At 47.0% G+C, this 16409-nt stretch overlaps 7 protein-coding genes across 7 annotated transcripts; 1 reads left to right on the forward strand and 6 right to left on the reverse strand.

The window, feature by feature from the left end:
* Positions 1 to 69: 69 nt before the first annotated feature.
* On the reverse strand, positions 70 to 1670 carry C8R40DRAFT_249782 (uncharacterized protein). The gene is made up of 5 exons (XM_046234482.1): positions 1611 to 1670; positions 1193 to 1554; positions 952 to 1141; positions 619 to 893; positions 70 to 567 (listed from the first exon to the last, which is right to left on the reverse strand). The coding sequence occupies exons 2-5, from the start codon at positions 1279 to 1281 to the stop codon at positions 204 to 206; spliced, it is 918 nt and encodes a 305-aa protein (XP_046091495.1). The 5' UTR covers positions 1282 to 1554; positions 1611 to 1670; the 3' UTR covers positions 70 to 203.
* Positions 1429 to 2138, reverse strand: C8R40DRAFT_1032870 (uncharacterized protein; the record flags this gene model as incomplete). Its single annotated transcript, XM_046223293.1, has 5 exons — positions 1429 to 1554; positions 1611 to 1763; positions 1817 to 1905; positions 1960 to 2021; positions 2086 to 2138. Coding segments are annotated over 5 exons (483 nt in total), but the record flags the coding sequence as incomplete, so codon positions are not given.
* C8R40DRAFT_251610 (uncharacterized protein) lies at positions 1967 to 3018 on the reverse strand. The gene is made up of 6 exons (XM_046234488.1): positions 2648 to 3018; positions 2543 to 2577; positions 2409 to 2489; positions 2258 to 2335; positions 2086 to 2203; positions 1967 to 2021 (listed from the first exon to the last, which is right to left on the reverse strand). The coding sequence occupies exons 1-5, from the start codon at positions 2897 to 2899 to the stop codon at positions 2176 to 2178; spliced, it is 474 nt and encodes a 157-aa protein (XP_046091497.1). The 5' UTR covers positions 2900 to 3018; the 3' UTR covers positions 1967 to 2021; positions 2086 to 2175.
* Positions 2717 to 4757, reverse strand: C8R40DRAFT_250121 (biotin synthase). The gene is made up of 10 exons (XM_046234485.1): positions 4422 to 4757; positions 4342 to 4362; positions 4018 to 4288; positions 3901 to 3955; positions 3708 to 3850; positions 3580 to 3655; positions 3347 to 3521; positions 3262 to 3278; positions 3036 to 3193; positions 2717 to 2982 (listed from the first exon to the last, which is right to left on the reverse strand). Exons 1-9 carry the CDS (start codon positions 4645 to 4647, stop codon positions 3050 to 3052), a joined length of 1128 nt encoding a protein of 375 aa, XP_046091498.1. The 5' UTR covers positions 4648 to 4757; the 3' UTR covers positions 2717 to 2982; positions 3036 to 3049.
* A 2988-nt stretch (positions 4758 to 7745) lies between these two features.
* Positions 7746 to 8727, reverse strand: C8R40DRAFT_1165370 (uncharacterized protein; the record flags this gene model as incomplete). Its single annotated transcript, XM_046230681.1, has 2 exons — positions 7746 to 8261; positions 8311 to 8727. 2 exons carry the CDS (start codon positions 8725 to 8727, stop codon positions 7746 to 7748), a joined length of 933 nt encoding a protein of 310 aa, XP_046091499.1.
* A 1047-nt stretch (positions 8728 to 9774) lies between these two features.
* C8R40DRAFT_250116 (fungal-specific transcription factor domain-containing protein) lies at positions 9775 to 13990 on the reverse strand. The gene is made up of 5 exons (XM_046234484.1): positions 13867 to 13990; positions 13767 to 13794; positions 13563 to 13712; positions 11977 to 13507; positions 9775 to 11926 (listed from the first exon to the last, which is right to left on the reverse strand). The coding sequence occupies exons 3-5, from the start codon at positions 13682 to 13684 to the stop codon at positions 9905 to 9907; spliced, it is 3675 nt and encodes a 1224-aa protein (XP_046091500.1). The 5' UTR covers positions 13685 to 13712; positions 13767 to 13794; positions 13867 to 13990; the 3' UTR covers positions 9775 to 9904.
* On the forward strand, positions 13791 to 16354 carry C8R40DRAFT_1157973 (uncharacterized protein; the record flags this gene model as incomplete). Its single annotated transcript, XM_046229687.1, has 11 exons — positions 13791 to 13842; positions 13892 to 14350; positions 14401 to 14699; positions 14899 to 15014; positions 15075 to 15138; positions 15257 to 15694; positions 15751 to 15782; positions 15833 to 15901; positions 16050 to 16086; positions 16141 to 16188; positions 16244 to 16354. The coding sequence occupies 11 exons, from the start codon at positions 13791 to 13793 to the stop codon at positions 16352 to 16354; spliced, it is 1725 nt and encodes a 574-aa protein (XP_046091501.1).
* Positions 16355 to 16409: the final 55 nt, after the last annotated feature.

Raw genomic sequence — 16409 nt, forward strand, 5'->3', positions numbered from 1 at the left:
CGTCTGGGCAGCTCACAAAGAAGCAGAATGCCGTAGGAGTAAAATGGATTGGGGGAAGGGAAAAAACCTGAGGCTGTGCAAGTCCGCTGGGCTGTTGTTATGTCAGGCGTATCATGTGTTCCTGGTATTAAGATGTTCGAGAAGAGATACTCTGTCAAGGCCTCAAGCTTTCTAGAACCTACACCTACACCTACGCATACAAATCATCCAGCAGCCTCAAAAGCAGCATCTTGTAGTTCTTGTACTGCCCTTTCCCTAACCATATTCCATATACCATTCCGATGAGCCCTCACATCACCCAAACTTTCTCTGATTTCCTGCAGACGCTCGACATATTCCCTGCCATCATCCTGAAGTTCTCGCATGACGGCCATCGCCCGTTCTAGATTCCCCTGCTGTGATTCCGGGGTAGTGAAATGTGATTGTTCGCCGTATAAGGACGTGTTGTTTTGGAAGAGGAACAGTTTGTGAATTGGGGGTGTAAGATCAGGTGCGCGCGCGAGCCGCTTTGCTCGGGCGTCCTGCTCGTTGAGCTCCTCTATTTCTTCGTCCTCTGTTTTGGTGACAATGGGAGGGTTTGTTGATTGTGGTTCGGGATCTTCGCTCATGACTTGCCACAGGCGACCCATCGCTCTCTTCATGGTTGCCTCCCCTTCAATTAGTCCGTTAGTGGCATTTTCAAGTTCATCCAGTAGATTGGAACGGAATGTATGTGTGACTGATTTGTCCATAACAAACGAGGAATAAGTAAGATGCTGGATAGTTGGTGGTGTGTATGGAGCAACAATGGGTGGAGATGGAGATCGGGATAAATGAGGGAGTGATGGTGGAGAAGGTGATCGTTTAGGCTGAGGCAAAAGCAGTTTTATACGTTTTCGTGTGCGTTCTTCAGCCTTAGAGAAACATTCGAGTGTCAGATAGTGCATGCAACAGACGGCTACTCTATCTCACCTCCCAATCACCCATACTGGGCCCCCAAGAAGTTATCTTTCCTTTGCGAGCCCACCGGGCTCCTTTGGTGTCTTTGATTCCCCAATTCCCCCGATGGGTTACCACCTCAACGTCGTCCTCGGAGTCGTATCCATGAGAGGGATAATATGCTGCGTTCTGGTCGCTCAATGGAAGTAAGATGGTTTCGCCACTGAAGCTCACATAAGTCAATAACTACAGTGCAAAAAAGTATGCGACTTACTCTTCATTTGAAGCTGTTCTGGCGCGTTTTTGTAAGTTAAAATGTGGAGAGCTAGAAGAAGTACCCGCACGCATCATCTCGGATGCCATGATAGTGAGGAGAACAAAGCAAAATGAGGTGTAGGTGGGTATAACAATCGCGTTTCGGTTTGTAAATGCCTGCCAATAAGTCCGGAACCGATCCGATTTAGCCGGTGTATGTACCCTACTACCAAATTACTGAGCGTCGAGTATTCGTCAAGTAAAGTACTGAGAATAAGAAGTAGGAGGTAAATCACAGGGCCATGCTCCAGCGTAGACTACATTCTCAAACTGTACTTCACAAGATCGAAATAAATCGACGCAAGCTCTCGCTTTTTCCAGCTAGAAACCAATCAGTTGAACCCCCACCATACAGAATAAATAAATTTTGGACGAACAGAGTCTTCGACACCAAACCCAATCTTCCGACCCATGTAGACGTGAACCAACGTTGCGAGGTCGACTATCTTCGAAGAATAAAGTTTTCGCCGAAAGGGTCTAAATAGTGCTAGGTCTCGGGTTTCTAACGCAGGGTGCGAGAGACCCATGATCTGATGGGTAATGAAAAGCATACTCAAACTGATCCTCTGAACTTGATACGAACCGACAAAAACATCCAAATGGAATGTCCTACGATGATCTTGTTTTGTATAAGAGATGCGACTTGATTTCGAACTTCATCGAAAGGTGGAGCTGCGAAGAAGTTGTTCAAATAACGGAAAAGACAACATAGACATATGACTTTACCGTTGGCAACATCGGTAAGCTGTATGTTTGTTTCGAGGAATCTCATGCTCTGCACATAGTGTCTGAAATACATATAAATGCATCAATTGTGCTAGGGGTGATGATATTAGCAGAAAGCTCCCTCACGTTGGTCGTACAAATGTATCTATCAGGATAGAACCCCGATAATCGACCACAGACTGTTCAATATATATCGTTGTTGCCACAGGGCAGGCATTAAAATCTGACTTTACGCACAACTCTCCTACCAACAACAAGTGTCAGATAAAACAAGACGGTATCACCGTGACTGACTAACGCAACCATTGGAATGAGCGTTGAACCTTGTGGGCCTGTTGAGCCCGTGTAAATGTGTATAGCTGCCACAGAGACGTATCTGTGTGACGATCCGGTGATTGTACACGTCAGTGTTGTGGCTTCAAGGATGCGAAAAAAAAGCAAGCTTGTACAGGTGCGGAGCGAAGCGTTTAGGGATGTTGGATATGGGAGAGCTTGACGGTCCTGCTATTTGGTGCAAGCTATGACGATTCCTGCCACGAAAAATTCGGACCCGCAAGTATTCTGAAGAATAAATAAAATATACATGGTTCCACAGTTGTTGCAATGATAACGACAAGCCTATGAATCTGATGAGAAAGTTAAAGGGAAAGAAAGCAGCACCATCCATGAGTAGTGAAGGTATACCTACGATCCAAAGAAAAGACCTCACGATGTTCAACACAAAGGTCGTGTCGTGGTGCAAGGAAGGAAAGGAAAAGTAATATTGGCCATCGACTTGACGTGACGCCAAATTCACTACCTTTGTTCTGATGATGATGTCTATGCCATATCCCAAGAACCAGCTTTCACAGTAAGGTCCACGATTGTCCGAAAAGGGAAGAGATGCATGTACCCCGAATGATTCGGAAAAAGAATTCGAAGTCAAGCCGAACTTGTCCATCCAAGGCACCGTTTATTCATAACAATTTCGGACGCGCAATACGAACTCTATGAAATACATATATATCTAGATAATTCCACTGTCTTGCTTTGAGTGTCAGCATTGAACGACGAAGAAAAAGAAAAGGTTAACATACTATTTAATAACCAATCACACATTCATTGAGACGCTAGCGCTTTCTTTCGTTGGATGTTCATTGAGAAGGGTTGAAGCGGGCTGTTCCTTGCGAGCAACATTAACGTGCTCGAAACTTTGCAGCCCTGCCAGTCCCCATCGGTCCATCATGGCTTTGTCCTAAATCAGTCGATGATGCTCCTGGTCAATATTCGACGCGTTTGCTACAGTTAAAATGAATTCTTTACCTCATCCCAGGGAGAACCTGTCGGACGAACCGAAAAGGTGAGATCTATCGAACTTTACTGCATATGGAGCAAAAACGCGGCTTACATGGTGTAGTTAGCATTTGTTCTCCAGTGAAAATAGCATTGGCGCCTGCCATGAAACACATCGCCTGCTCAGATTCTGGCATCGTGTTTCTCCCTGCGGCCAGTCGGATGATTGTAGTCGGAAGGACAACACGAGCAGTAGCAATAGTTCGGACAAGAGTATGGTACGAGACAGGCTAGAGAAAAAGGAATAGATAGGCCCCCTAAATCGAATTAAACTGTCACTTCGCTTACCTCGTTCTTTTCTAGAGGAGTTCCGGCTATCGGTACGAGGGCATTGACTGGAAAAGACTCGGGATGTTCGGGCATGCTGAATGATACAAGTCAGAGAAATGTTCAATTCCATTAAACATAGGACGCACCTGGACACTTCCCAGATTAAGCCTACTCGGTCTTCGTCCTTTTCTCCGAGTCCCAAAATACCACCTGAACAAACGCTGATGCCAGCATCGCGTACAGCGTCAATAGTGTTCAAACGTTCATCGTATGAGCGACTAGTGATAACCTAGCAATACAATAAGTAACGCCAATAAATAGGGAATATATAACCGTTACTTGAGGGTAGAATTCTCTTGAAGTATCAAGATTGTGATTATAAGCTGTGAGACCGCTAAAGATATATATGTCGATCAACAAATGCTTAGCAGAAGAGAAACGGCTTTGGATACTCACGCTTCTTTCAGCTGACGCGCCTGATCTGGCGATAACATGCCCAAGGTTGTGCAAACCTCCATTCCCATTCCGCGGACCTCTCGAACCATTTGAAGTATTCTTTCAAACCCTCGCTTACGTCCTGCAAGATCCCTCCAAGCAGCACCCATACAGAACCGAGTACTACCATTTTCTTTCGCCTTGCGAGCGGCTTCGATCACCGGATCGATATCTAGCAGCCGCGATGCCTGTGTCGCAGTGGAGTAACGACTTGACTGGGAGCAGTAGGAGCCTTTCAAGATGTAAGCAGGCCGTAACATAGTAGATTGTTTGGGGATAACTGACAATCTTCCGTACAACCTCCCGCTAGAACATTTAGCGGAGAATCAGACACAAATATGGCCCCAAAACAGCAAGCAACGAACTTTTGATGTTCATGAGAGTGCAAAGTTGAATCTTGCTGGCATCCTGGTGTTTCCTATGAACCGAAGCCGCACGAAAGACGAGATCCATTAACGGAGTGTCAAATATTTCTTGGATCTCCTGTCGCGTCCAATCATGGCGAGTAATTGAAGATGGAATTGGTACAGCGTGGGTTGCCAGATAGCGTCTGAACAGTATTGTTCTTTTGGGAGCAGACAAGCGGAACATTGGTCCTTAAAAATACAGATTAGGACGAACGTGTGGCAAAGAGGCTCTAAATACCTGAGGTTATGAAGAACAGAGAAGTCGAGATATTTCTTGGGGCGGCATCAAATCCGCTAAGTCCGATCAAAGACGGCGGCCTGAAGTCCGACTACAGCCGACTGACCTCCGGCTGACCTCTATATGCACAAGCTCATAGTAAGCTAGCTTCCACTAGCTGGCCATTTGAGCGCGCGTCTCTCCATTGCCCAAGTGCTTTGACTGGTAATGAAATTTATTGTGAAGCTTGGAATTTTCGGCTCCCTGGAATGTTTCTTACTCTTCATTCAAGTCTCCTATTCCATTTCATTCATCTATGATCCGTTCGTTCAAATTTCTTCGAAGCTCGTTGACACTGACCTCATGCTGTGACCAAAAATCGATGCACTTGTTGCGCATTTCCCCACCCTGCGCGTGCAAATTTACCTTCTGGTAACAGTGAACGAACACAATATTTACTCTAACTTCTTTTCTTCAAGTTGCTCACACGTAACATTCACGCAGCGGCCTTAGATAGCGGTGTACATGTCAAGAAGTAGTTATGCTGTGAGTGCCCACTCAAAGTTCACGAATTCAAGTTTCCCACTGTCGGGGTCGTACCCAGATAGATATGCTAATAAAGTAAGTCTCCGAGAACGTGATACTATTGCTACAGCGGTTTACAAGAAACGATTTTATACAACAGGAGGAACATTTACGCATTTCGAAAAATGGCTGTGAAATTGGCTATGAGCTCCAAATGACGTTGAGAACCTCGACGAACGTACATTTCTTGGTAGGTCATCGCTTTCGAGGGTTAGCATCGGAGGATTTTCCAATCGTCGCTTTTCCGAGTCCATAATCTACGACTCGTATATCTTTGTCCGACGTTAGAAGACAATCGATCGTAAGTCAAGCTTGCTCACCGTCCAGTTTATTGCCCTCACTAGGGTCTTTGCCGTCTGCACCAGCATTCCTACTGGCAACAGACAAATTTGGGTGTATAAGTCTGGTGGAAGACTTGCGTCGCGTGGACTGCTTTGTCCTGGATATTGGCCAACTAATTCCTTCCTGCTCACGACGAACGGATTGCCATTGTCGGAGAGTGTGCTCCGCCAGCTGGTGAGAGTAGTTAGATTTCTTCTCTTCAAATGAGGGCGTTTGATCAGGATGCATTTGTCGGTGAAGAGAGTAAGAGAGAGAGGGGGGGAGATACTATATGCTGTCTTGTACTTGGGGAGAATAAATACCTTTCGTGCTCCGAGATGAGTGCATTTATGTGAAAGTGACGTCGGGCTGTGGAGTCTCAGGGTAAGCTGTTTGGACAGATTTGGACAGGTTAGGCCGTCGTTGAATCATGTATGACAAGTAGACGCCCAGAATTTTCTCTTAAAGTTATTGACCGGTACTTTTCGAAATAATACTTGTGGCCTACCAAGGTTTTTATGCCCCGAGGTACACCGATATCGTCAACTTCTATTTTAAATTCCGATTTATACTGTTTGCCAATCCACGATTGAACATGACGGCCGCGGACGGCTTGAGGGATGTCCAGATTGAAGGTACAGGAATGCTTGGTCCTGTCATGGGGCCTGTTATTTTCATGTTGCTTACTACTAGGGCTGGAGGAGGGACAGGGAGATATTACATACCTCCGAGTTTCTCGTCAACTGATAGTTGCTGCCTGCCTGCCTCGTATTTCAGATGCGACTCGGGCACTGTGCGTCTTTTGCAGCACTTTGCAGCGACATGTTTCCTCCAACCGCGTCATGGCTTCGTCAACTTCACCGATGCAACGGGCAGGGAGCAGGGAAAACAAATGATAACTTTTCCTCGTCACGGCTGATTTTTCAGGTCAAGCTATCCGTATGTAGACAGCTTTGCCCCTGTGCTTTTACTGTAAATCTTGATCAGTGGTGCACTGTAGAATATTTTTGCTATACATACGTCCTAATATGTAGTTTCCTGAACAGTTACTCGCCGAAATGTTCTCACGCCAACATACTTTTTGATCGAGGACAATTTTGTGTGCCTAAGCCTTGGCTTTGCTTCCGTTGTTTGGAACAGGAGAACATCATCTCGCGTATCTGTACCGCATCTCTACGCAGAGCCCATTTTTGTCGTACGGAGTTGCAGAGAGTTGTAGCTGGTAGACTTTTGCTTTTTTTCGACCCGTCGTGCAACAAGTGGCTTCAGTTGAAATCTAGAACAAAGCTATGCATATCAGCTGTGTTCTCAGAGTCTCACAGAGAAAGAACCTAGTCATTATTTAAATGTGGTCCTCGAGTAATAGCAATACCTTTCAAATATTGAATTGTATGATGAATGGATTCCAATGGCAGGGCATGGCACAGCACGGCCAATCGCAAAGTTTTGCAGCTGCATTGAAATGTGTTACATTATACCCGACTGCAAACCAGACCGAGTAAAGAACCAGACAAGGTGATATACGATACAGCAAAAAGATATGCAAATGGCACAACAGAGGTAAAACCGAATAGCACAAGTTGAGAAATAGAACAGGATTAATGACCGAGGCCAGCACTGATTAAGGATTAAAGTCCAGGAATATAATAGTGGCTGTGAGCGGTTAGATCAGGAGACCCATCGTTAGAGTTAAGCGGTGATGAGGATGGCAACAAGAGAGCAGGGAAGTAGAGAATTCAAAGGAGATGCTACACATTCGTGAGAGGGTTGAGTTGATGTTGAGGCGTATAAAAACACAGCAAGAGGAGTCAGTCAAGACACTATGGGGATGCAATGCGATGAGAAATGCAAATAGTACGAAAGATGCAAAAGAAAATAAGATATGCGTAAAAGGGGAAAGTCCAGAATGGAGTTCGTGGGTGTTTGTCAAAATTTTCGTGACTTGTATGAGAAAGGCTACCCAAAGCCAAAGACGATGATGATACGTCGTCAAAATCAGACACGTTTCGATCGTTAAAAAACGTGAGCGGCACCGTAAAGAAAAGATGAAAATAGCGTGGAACCCGTACACCAGGATTGAGGTTCATGCATCATCATCGATCCGTTCAGTGAGTTGAAGAAAGGTCATTGTCGTGTGTTCTTCGTGGAAAACCATTTATTCAAACGCGGATCGCACGCCACTGTTGGGCGGCGGATGGTGCGTTGTTTGCCTTCTGAGAGTTGTTGATCCTGCCTTTGGGAGGACTACCGCCGAGCATGACGCCACCAGTGAGAACAGTAGTCTTTCCGCCGTCATAAGGGGTGACATCGGTCTTGGACGTGTCAATGAAAACACGAGCCTGGCGAGCACGTTCACGGCGCGACTGTTTGGAAGGAGATGGTGCGGTGGAGGATACTGTGGTATCGGAGGAAGATGAGGAAAATGAATGCGAGAAACCAGAGCTCGAGTTGGACGAGCGGGAGCTGCTGCGCGAGTGAGATGAAGAGGCAGATATGGATGAGTCAGTTGAGAAGGGCGACGAGGAACGGGTGACGGTGGCCGGAATGGTAAGCTTGTCCAATGAGGTTGCAACCCAAGCGGAGGGCTTAGTCTCGTGAGCGATCATAGCAAAGATTTGCTCCTCCTCATCAGTTTCGCTCTCCATAAGCTGCTGAGCTATAGTTCGGCTTTGAGCCTAGGCAAATATCAGAACAAGATCCTTTATACAAATGGAGCTGCGTTACCTTAGGAGCGGAAGGAGAAGGTACCTCGTCAGCCCAGACAGTGATGAGTTCGCAGTTGGGCGATCCCTTTCTTCCGTGGCGTACAGAGATGCATCCGGGGTCGACGAAGAAATCGAATTCCCTTGCACCGAGAAGAGAAATCCAGTCAAACCACTGGACACCTGAACTCAAACACGCAGAATATATCACACGAGGCGGAAGACACTGCGGCGAAAGGGTGAGGCAGCGGCGACCTGAGCCACGAAGGGGTTCCTTCGGAACCCAAGTAGGTGCGTAGAGAGCCGTCAAGTTGGCTTCCAGAACAAGCTGAAGTTTGATGATGGTTGTGGCCGAGTATTGGACAATGAGAGGCCTGGTCAGGTAAGAGATGGCGTGTGCGAGAGTAACAGAAAGGCTAGTGGAAGCGGTGAAGACCATTGTGACGTGAATAAAGTGAATATGAATCGCCCGGCGATGAAGCTTTGAAGTTTATGTGCGGAATAGAGGCTCGCAAAAGACGTAGATGCAGAGAGAGAAAGAGAGACAGAGAGATGCGAATATGCTGCGTAAATTATACAAGACGTGGAATGTGTAGCTGAAGCTGAGTCTAATGAACAGAACCTATAGCTTTATCAGTAAGGATTACAGGTTGATTACAGCTGCTGAGACTAACCGATTAAAGAGAGTAGAGCGGGCCCAAAAGCTGGATGAGTATCTGTCCTGGCTTCATTGTGCTCTTTATAGGTTCAAGAAGACAAAAGACTCGATTATGCCGGAATAAAGCACGAGGACAAAGAACAAAAGAAAAATCGAAGTACAATGAAATCTATAACCGGAATTTTCCACGCATGTCGTCTTGGCTTCAATACCTTGTTTTCTCTGACGGCACTTCTGCACAAAGATTTCTTTTTTCCGCGTCGGGACCTGGTCGGGACATCAAGTTTAGAATTATATGATGATAAATGACTCGGAAAACTGGGCTAGGTACTACCACCGAAAAGCTCTTTACATCTTTGCTAATTGTTCACAACGACAGCAGAATTGTAAGCTTCGATAATTTCGCCACGTCTACAGCTTTGTGTTTTACAGAAATTCGTGGAAAGCTGTTTTCGGAGCGCTTTGAAAGATGCTTAAGCTTATGTAAAGTATCCTGCCAGCGGTACCTCAAAAAATCTGACAGACAATCGCATATTGTGATACACTTTCCGACCACTCTTACAAGTTACCTCCTTCTGGTATGTATTCGTAACGTTTGGATCGGCCGCCCAGCAGTTGTGCGCATTCATGCACGGTTCATGCAAGGCTCCAACATTCCTCCCCTCCCTCCTATCCCACTGAATTTAAGCCACCAATGATCTGAACGATCGACTCGGAAGTGTCTTTCCTAAAGATTTCAATGACAGTTTATCTTGGCAAGTGGTACGGAAGGCAAAATACGCATAAATGGATGTGACACGCTATTTGAACCCGGAAGCAAGGATTTGACCAAGATATTAGTATGACAGATTAACGTATAGAAACATTAGCAATACAAGATAGCAAAGCGATATACAAACGACTAAACAGGAATGAAGATGAAGGCATCCAGTCCTCATAATATACCTATGAATAATGATCATGTCCCACCACTGTGAGTCTGATCCTGCCACTGCCCATACATCTGTCCATACGGCAGCACGTACTCTCCCCCTCCTGTCAGTGTAGATCCTATCCCCGCATCCGGAGTCCGAAACGACCTCAGAAACGCATCGAAATCGGCGTTGTATTCAAAGTCCGTAGCTTGACTATTCGGATTTGGATTGGTATTCATGGACTGAGGGCCACTCGGACCGAAGTACCCATTAGCGTTACCCGCAAAGCCGTAGTAGTTGTACGAATTAGATACCGGCGTATATCCTTGCACATTCTGCCGTTGCTGCTGAGCCTCTTGTGGTATTTGGCTCATCGTCTGTGTCTGTTGCGTATGCTGAGGTGAGCTTGCGGCTTTCTGTGACATGAATTCTGCGAAGCGGGCATATAGCTGCGCCGGGTCGCCGAGTAACGGCGACACAGAACTCGAGGGGGCAAAGGATGATGTAAGGGAGGACGTATTTTGTGACTGAGGATGAGAGTGACCTGTTTGTGAATTTGTGGGAGGGTCGAAACTTGCGGAGTTGTAGTTTGTAGGGGAGTTGGATGATGTCGTGGGCTGCGACTGCTGCTGCTGTAGGTATGATGTGGAGGATTGAATTGAATTCGACGACTTTGGAGGTTGAGGCTGGCCTTGAGCAGATCCAACTGCCAGCTGCTGCTTCGTGTACGTTGTAAACACATTTAAATTCGAGTATTCATTCGATGAACTGGCCGCATAACTCTGCCCGATATCTGTATTGTTCGCATTCGAGTTCGAGGTCAAGAAGGGGTATGAGAGCGATCCCATTCCAAACATTCGTGCGGCTTGGGCTGTAGCTGTAAGCGGTTCTTGTTCCTCATCTGGTTCCTGTTGCTGCGTAGGAGGCGAGGACCCTGAAGCTTCAGGTGAGAGTGATGTCCGGACGGCAAAGCCACCGCCATAGTGCTGCTGATACACATTGAACGCACTCGATGTACTTCCTTCCTGTGATTGAAGTTCTGTACTACCGAGCGAAGTTGAGCCTGAAGTGCCCGCACTGGTGGTGCTGGCCGGCGATGAGCCAAGTGCAAAACTGCTCATACCCATATTCGTGCCCATACCAATATCCTCTAGAGCCATGCCCATAACAATTCCGCTCCCTGCATCTGTGCCGAAATTGTCGTAACCGAAACTGAAGGCGTCCACGTTGAGATTTTCAATACCCTCCATTCCATCAAAGGCAGAGTCAGTACTTGACTCCTGCATGTTGGTATCTGCCATGAATACATCCATCGACATTGAGTCGATGCTGTGATTGGACACCTCACCCACACCCTGTGTTAAGCCCGAGCCTTGAGTTTGCGCCGAGAGACGATTGGGGGGTCTGCCACCTTGCTGAATGATAGAAGCAGACGTTGTCGATATACCCTGACTATCGCTGGGCGTGCTGGTTGTACTCTCTGGAGATGCAGCCACTAAGCTTTCCGGCGATGAGACACTAACACTACCCTCATATTCAGTTTTTTTCCTCTTCAATCCGGACTTGCCCTTCTTTCCTTTCGAGCTGAGTAGTACATTCGTTTTTCCTCCGAACATGGCGATCTTGCCTTCGAATGTAGCAAGCCCTCCATTCTCGTTCGTGCTCGGGGCAGATGGTTCGCTTGGATGTGTGCGTTGATGTACTGGTTCCTCGAAATCAGACTCGGGATCGCTATCCAGTTTGATTCGGAATGTGGGATCATCTGGGTTGACCGCACCAGGCCCCAATCCAATATGACCCGGGTCACCATCAGGACTACCTACAGCACCCGCATCACCATGATTTCCACTTTCATTCCGCGTCCCAGCTTTGGATTCCAAAAATGCCGTGTACCGTCTTATCGCACGAGTTTTGAGTCGGCGAAGAATGACAAAAGCAGTTCGATGTCGGGCAGATACGTGGACGTATTTCGCGAAGACGCCGTCGACGACAAGGCTAAGGGTCATTATTGCAGTGGGGGCATATGTCGATCCGGGTGCACGCGAGGCGAGAGCTCCTAAAACGAGCTAACATAGATTGAACTCTCGAGAAAAAGATACTTGAGAGCTGAGCTTACCGCTGCACTGAAACCGTGATATGTCAGAAACCACACCCTGCCTGCAATCTCGGAGTCCGTCACGGCGAACCCATGTAGCGAACGAGAAATTTCCTCTGCAGCATGGTATGCAGCAGTGACCGAAGGCGCATAGGGTGTCTGAGCAGAATCGAAGGGATCAAACGGTTTATTCGGATCCTCACCCTTTGCAGCAGCTTCTTTGCCATTAAGAATGGCCCTTGCCATGTAAGACCGGTGGAGTGTGAGAATGACGGCATTGAGAAGCTGATTTGCAAAGAAAGTTTTGAGGCCATTATCTGAAGGCGGTATGGGCACCTGAAGTTTTCGTATCTTGGCGTCGAGCTCAACGACTTCTCTGTATGAGCGCTTCGTTGGGTAAGCGGAGAGTACCAAGTCCATGATAGGAATGAACGCGTCTCTAGAATATCTATATTTGAGATTGCAGATATCCTGGTGGCTCATGGGATCTTCGTCGGGATATTCGCAGTCGACAAAGGAAAGAGGGGTAGTTGGCGGTCGTCCAAGGGCAATACTATGACTGATATCGCTTTGGTAAACTTCCCAGAAAAGGGCACGTCGGCGCTGGACAAGAGCGGAAGGTAGATTCCACCGAGCAGGATCCCGATGGAGACCCGCACCTTGACATAATTTGGCAGCAAGCGCAAGAGCAGCCCAAGCGCTATCGCGAGAATGGTGGCGACTGGCCATGGAAAAGTAAGTACCCATTAAACCCAAAGCACGGATGGTGTCCTCTGGAGAATTGCGTTTTTTGTCTTTCTTGTGGAAAGCAGCGCGACCGCGCTGAAACCATATCTCGGCCTGTTCTTCATGGAGTCCGTTTACTTTCTTTGGGCTTAGATAGGCACCCAATGCAAACACGAAAAAGAGAGCGCTTTGAAGATGAGCAGATGCACCACCTGGTCCGTATACTTTTGGAATGACCTCATCCCATAACTCTTCGCGTTTCCAAGCACGGAAGAAAAGAGCACCGGTCGCACAGTAAGCCAGAGCAAGACTCCGGCCTTCTTCTTCGGAAGGCAAAATCGCTTCTTCATCAGAAACGCTGGACCCTGCAACAGCCGTAAACAGCTCGGGAGAAGGATTCAGACTGGACCCATCAGAGTCGTCATCTTCGTTGCTGTTGCTGTGAAGCATCATCTCGCGTGCAATCAAAGACTCGTTACCGCCGCTGCTGCCAAAATAGCTTGCCTCCCCTTCTTCGCCGAGAGTAAGTGTTCCTAAACCTTCGAGCTGGGAGATGCTACCGGGTTCCTCGGGTGGTTCCTCGTCGATTCGTCCAATCCTGAGTAGTCTTTCCTCGAGTAGAGCATGTCCTTCCCCTAATGCAGCCTCCAATTCTCGTATACGGCTCGCCATAATTCCAATCTTGGTTCGTAGTTGCCCAACTCTCATCCCGCCCTGATGGACATGCCCTGCGCCTGCCTCGAGAACTCCTGACGGACATATCGACGCGCATCCACGTCGACTACATGATCCACAGGGTACTTGCCTATCGCATCTCAGCTTGAGTCTGAAGAGAGCTACGGTTTAAATTGAAGTTCGGAACTAATCGAAGAAATGGATACCTTCTACATTCAGCACACGAGAGCTCTCCACGAAGTCGTTTCTCCTCAACTGCCTTTTGCTGAGAGGCAGATAAAGTTTTTGTCGCTCGTCGGCTGCTAGGTGGACCTTTGGTAGAGTTCATTGTGAATTCATGAAGGATGTAAGCAAAGCTAAAAAATATTCTCAGGGCCGATTGATTAAAGCCGAAATGAATTACGCTCAACCGCTCCTACCGGCCTCCCATCATCATGCCTTTAACACCGGACCAAGTTAAACAAGTTGAGCTCAATCGTCTTCGAGGTGATTCAAACCATTTACGCCTACCATAATAATCTAACAGCGCATATAGCTAAAGCCAGACAAAGAGACCGAGAACAAGAGACCTCCTCTTCGACAAATGGCAATGGCAAACGGCCTATGGGTACCACTTCCGCCTCTGGACAAAATCAGAACGCTCCTCGGCTGCAACGCGATTCACGATTAGGAACATATTTTGAATATGATCTTTCGAAGATGGTCAATTCCAAGGGTGGATTCCTGTTGGCAGATGACAAAGAAGTCGACGAAGCTACGCGGAGAAAGGAGATGGAAAGGGAGAGACAACGGACAATGCAGAATATGGAGCCACCTATCCATCTAGATCTCGACAAGAACCCAAGATGTCAAGAATGCCAGAGTATCGATATTGACCATACGTATAAAAACGTCTTTGGGTGCTTAGTATGCAAGAGATGCACGAAAGAGAAGCCAGAGAGGTATAGTTTGCTGACAAAGACAGAGTGCAAGGAAGACTATCTGTTGACTGATCGTGAGCTCCATCCATAACTTGTATATGCCATGCATCTAAGTCTCCTTCAGCTGAACTTCGTGACCAAGAAGCTATGCCCCATCTCCTCAAAGCCAACCCACATAAATCCACCTTCGCTAATATGATGCTTTTTCTTCGATATCAAGTTGAAGAGTTCGCTTGGAAGAAATGGGGATCTGCAGAAGCCTTGGATGTTGAATACGAACGACGTATGGCAGAGAAGAAGAGGACAAAGAACAAGAAATTTGAACAGGGGTTGAAGGAATTACGGAAACGGACTAGAGAAGGCGTTTGGCAGAAACGGAAAGATGCAGAGCATAAGCATGTGTTTGGGCCAGACGGTGACGGGGTTCAGATATGCCATGAATGTGGATTTACGGTAGAATTTGAGGAGTTGTAGTCAACATACATAGTGCGCTTTCTTCCGGGATTCGGCCATGTGATTAACCGACGAACTCTGCTTAAAGTCAAAGCTAAAGCTTCATAACCGTTAACACTTTTATACCTACACTCAAGTGGTGACATTTACCATGGAGAACCCACTGAAGGATCAAGCAGAACACGCACAAATATCTACAGCCCTTGAAGTCGAGAAACTTGAAGTAAATCTCTTTCGTTCAAAGTCTTTATGGGTTCCAGTTCGTGCTCGAGGCGTTTTTGGCGGGCAAGTCCCAACTGTTAGCCACCAAGTTCATAATGCTAAATGACTTGATCATTTGTCCAGACAAGTTATCAGCCAGGCTCTTGTCTCTGCTACTAATTGCGTGGATCCTGCATTTGGGCTTCATGTGCGTCCTGTTCTTCGTTGACTTCAAGCAATTGTTTTATACTCAAACAATCAGTCCTTACACGTCGGTATTTTGAATCTCTCGCTATCACAAAGGCACGTTAAACCCGTACTCGCAGTGTTACTTCCTCACCAGCGCCTCTCCCGCTACACCCATCGTTTACTTCGTCGAGCGTTTACGCCAAGGCCGATCCTACGTTGCTTGCTCTGTTAAAGCCATCCAAAAAGGTGCTCTCATCTTCATCATGACCTGTTCATTCCAAAAACCCGAACCGTGGCAACCACAGAAACAGTGGGTCATACCGGACGTACTTCCTCCCGAGCAATGTGAACTCGAAGAAGATATCTACGATCGGTATCGTCGAGAGGGGTACCAAGGAAAGCCACTGTCAGAGAAGTTAGATGCATATTTCGGCGATTGGGCTAGCGAGAGGAGGAAGAGCCCGATTGCGATCAAGATTGCCAAGGTGCATGATACCTCTGTGGATGGGATAGTGAGATATATGTATTGGATGAAGGCGAAGAATATCCCAGAATATGAAGCGCCTTTCCAGAAGGTGGGGCTCTAACTGTCATCACTATATGTGGTCCACTCATTGCCTGTTTTCCGAAGTGCATTCTGAGTTACCTTTCCGATCTCAAATTGTACGCAGAAAATGAACTGAACACGAACCGCATGTTGACTTCTTGTCCAGCATTGGTTCAGCATTCGGTATCATTGGATTAGATCGATTCACGAGTCGCGGGTCAAATTCATTAGGCATGTCGGTATGTGCCCATGAATTTGTTGCTGAGTTTGTGGTATTAATTGATGCCCGCAGAGTACCATTGACCATACTGTTTGGTTTTACAAGTACGACTGTGTGCACTACTTATACGTTATCGCTTCTGATTGTGGACCTGGGTTTACAGTGACTCGTTTGACTGCGGCGATTGGTTATTATACGTCGTGCGTGTTGCTATCCCTCCTATTCTCTCCGTCTTCCCCAACAGAAGCTTGTAGATGGAATCACCACGCGCTGGATCTGGGAGAGCTATCATGCACGGACAGGTAAGCATTGTCTCGAAGACCGCGAAGCCACGTTGAATCTTTGTTATTCCTTCAGCTCTACACCCGCAGCGGAACCCTTGTCGCTGTCACATCTCAAGAAGGTGTAGTCCGTGCTAATATTCGGGGACCCAGTACAGATGACAGTAAGCCGGCAGCAAAGTTATAGAAGCGAAACATGTTTTGCATAGAATACAATACATCTTGCGTAGAACCATCTTAAG

This window comes from Lentinula edodes (assembly GCF_021015755.1).
Source record: "Lentinula edodes strain Le(Bin) 0899 ss11 chromosome Unknown C8R40scaffold_2, whole genome shotgun sequence".
NCBI classification, from domain to species: Eukaryota; Fungi; Basidiomycota; class Agaricomycetes; order Agaricales; family Omphalotaceae; genus Lentinula; species Lentinula edodes.

What these genes read in the sequence shown, in the direction of transcription:
- C8R40DRAFT_249782 (XM_046234482.1), bottom strand. Translation starts at nt 1,281, where the DNA reads ATGGCATCCGAGATGATGCGTGCGGGTACTTCTTCTAGCTCTCCACAT. An exon ending in CCAGTATGGGTGATTGGGAG is followed by an intron (nt 894 to 951) that starts GTGAGATAGAGT and finishes TGTTTCTCTAAG; the next exon opens with GCTGAAGAACGCACACGAAA. An exon ending in AAGAGAGCGATGGGTCGCCT is followed by an intron (nt 568 to 618) that starts GTGGCAAGTCAT and finishes AAACCCTCCCAT; the next exon opens with TGTCACCAAAACAGAGGACG.
- C8R40DRAFT_251610 (XM_046234488.1), bottom strand. Translation starts at nt 2,899, where the DNA reads ATGGACAAGTTCGGCTTGACTTCGAATTCTTTTTCCGAATCATTCGGG. An exon ending in AAACGCTTCGCTCCGCACCT is followed by an intron (nt 2,336 to 2,408) that starts GTACAAGCTTGC and finishes ATCGTCACACAG; the next exon opens with ATACGTCTCTGTGGCAGCTA. An exon ending in ACGCTCATTCCAATGGTTGC is followed by an intron (nt 2,204 to 2,257) that starts GTTAGTCAGTCA and finishes TGTTGTTGGTAG; the next exon opens with GAGAGTTGTGCGTAAAGTCA.
- C8R40DRAFT_250116 (XM_046234484.1), bottom strand. Translation starts at nt 13,684, where the DNA reads ATGAACTCTACCAAAGGTCCACCTAGCAGCCGACGAGCGACAAAAACT. An exon ending in TCGTGTGCTGAATGTAGAAG is followed by an intron (nt 13,508 to 13,562) that starts GTATCCATTTCT and finishes AGCTCTCTTCAG; the next exon opens with ACTCAAGCTGAGATGCGATA. An exon ending in ATCACGGTTTCAGTGCAGCG is followed by an intron (nt 11,927 to 11,976) that starts GTAAGCTCAGCT and finishes AATCTATGTTAG; the next exon opens with CTCGTTTTAGGAGCTCTCGC.
- C8R40DRAFT_250121 (XM_046234485.1), bottom strand. Translation starts at nt 4,647, where the DNA reads ATGTTCCGCTTGTCTGCTCCCAAAAGAACAATACTGTTCAGACGCTAT. An exon ending in GGGAGGTTGTACGGAAGATT is followed by an intron (nt 4,289 to 4,341) that starts GTCAGTTATCCC and finishes ACATCTTGAAAG; the next exon opens with GCTCCTACTGCTCCCAGTCA. An exon ending in CAAGAGAATTCTACCCTCAA is followed by an intron (nt 3,851 to 3,900) that starts GTAACGGTTATA and finishes TTGTATTGCTAG; the next exon opens with GTTATCACTAGTCGCTCATA.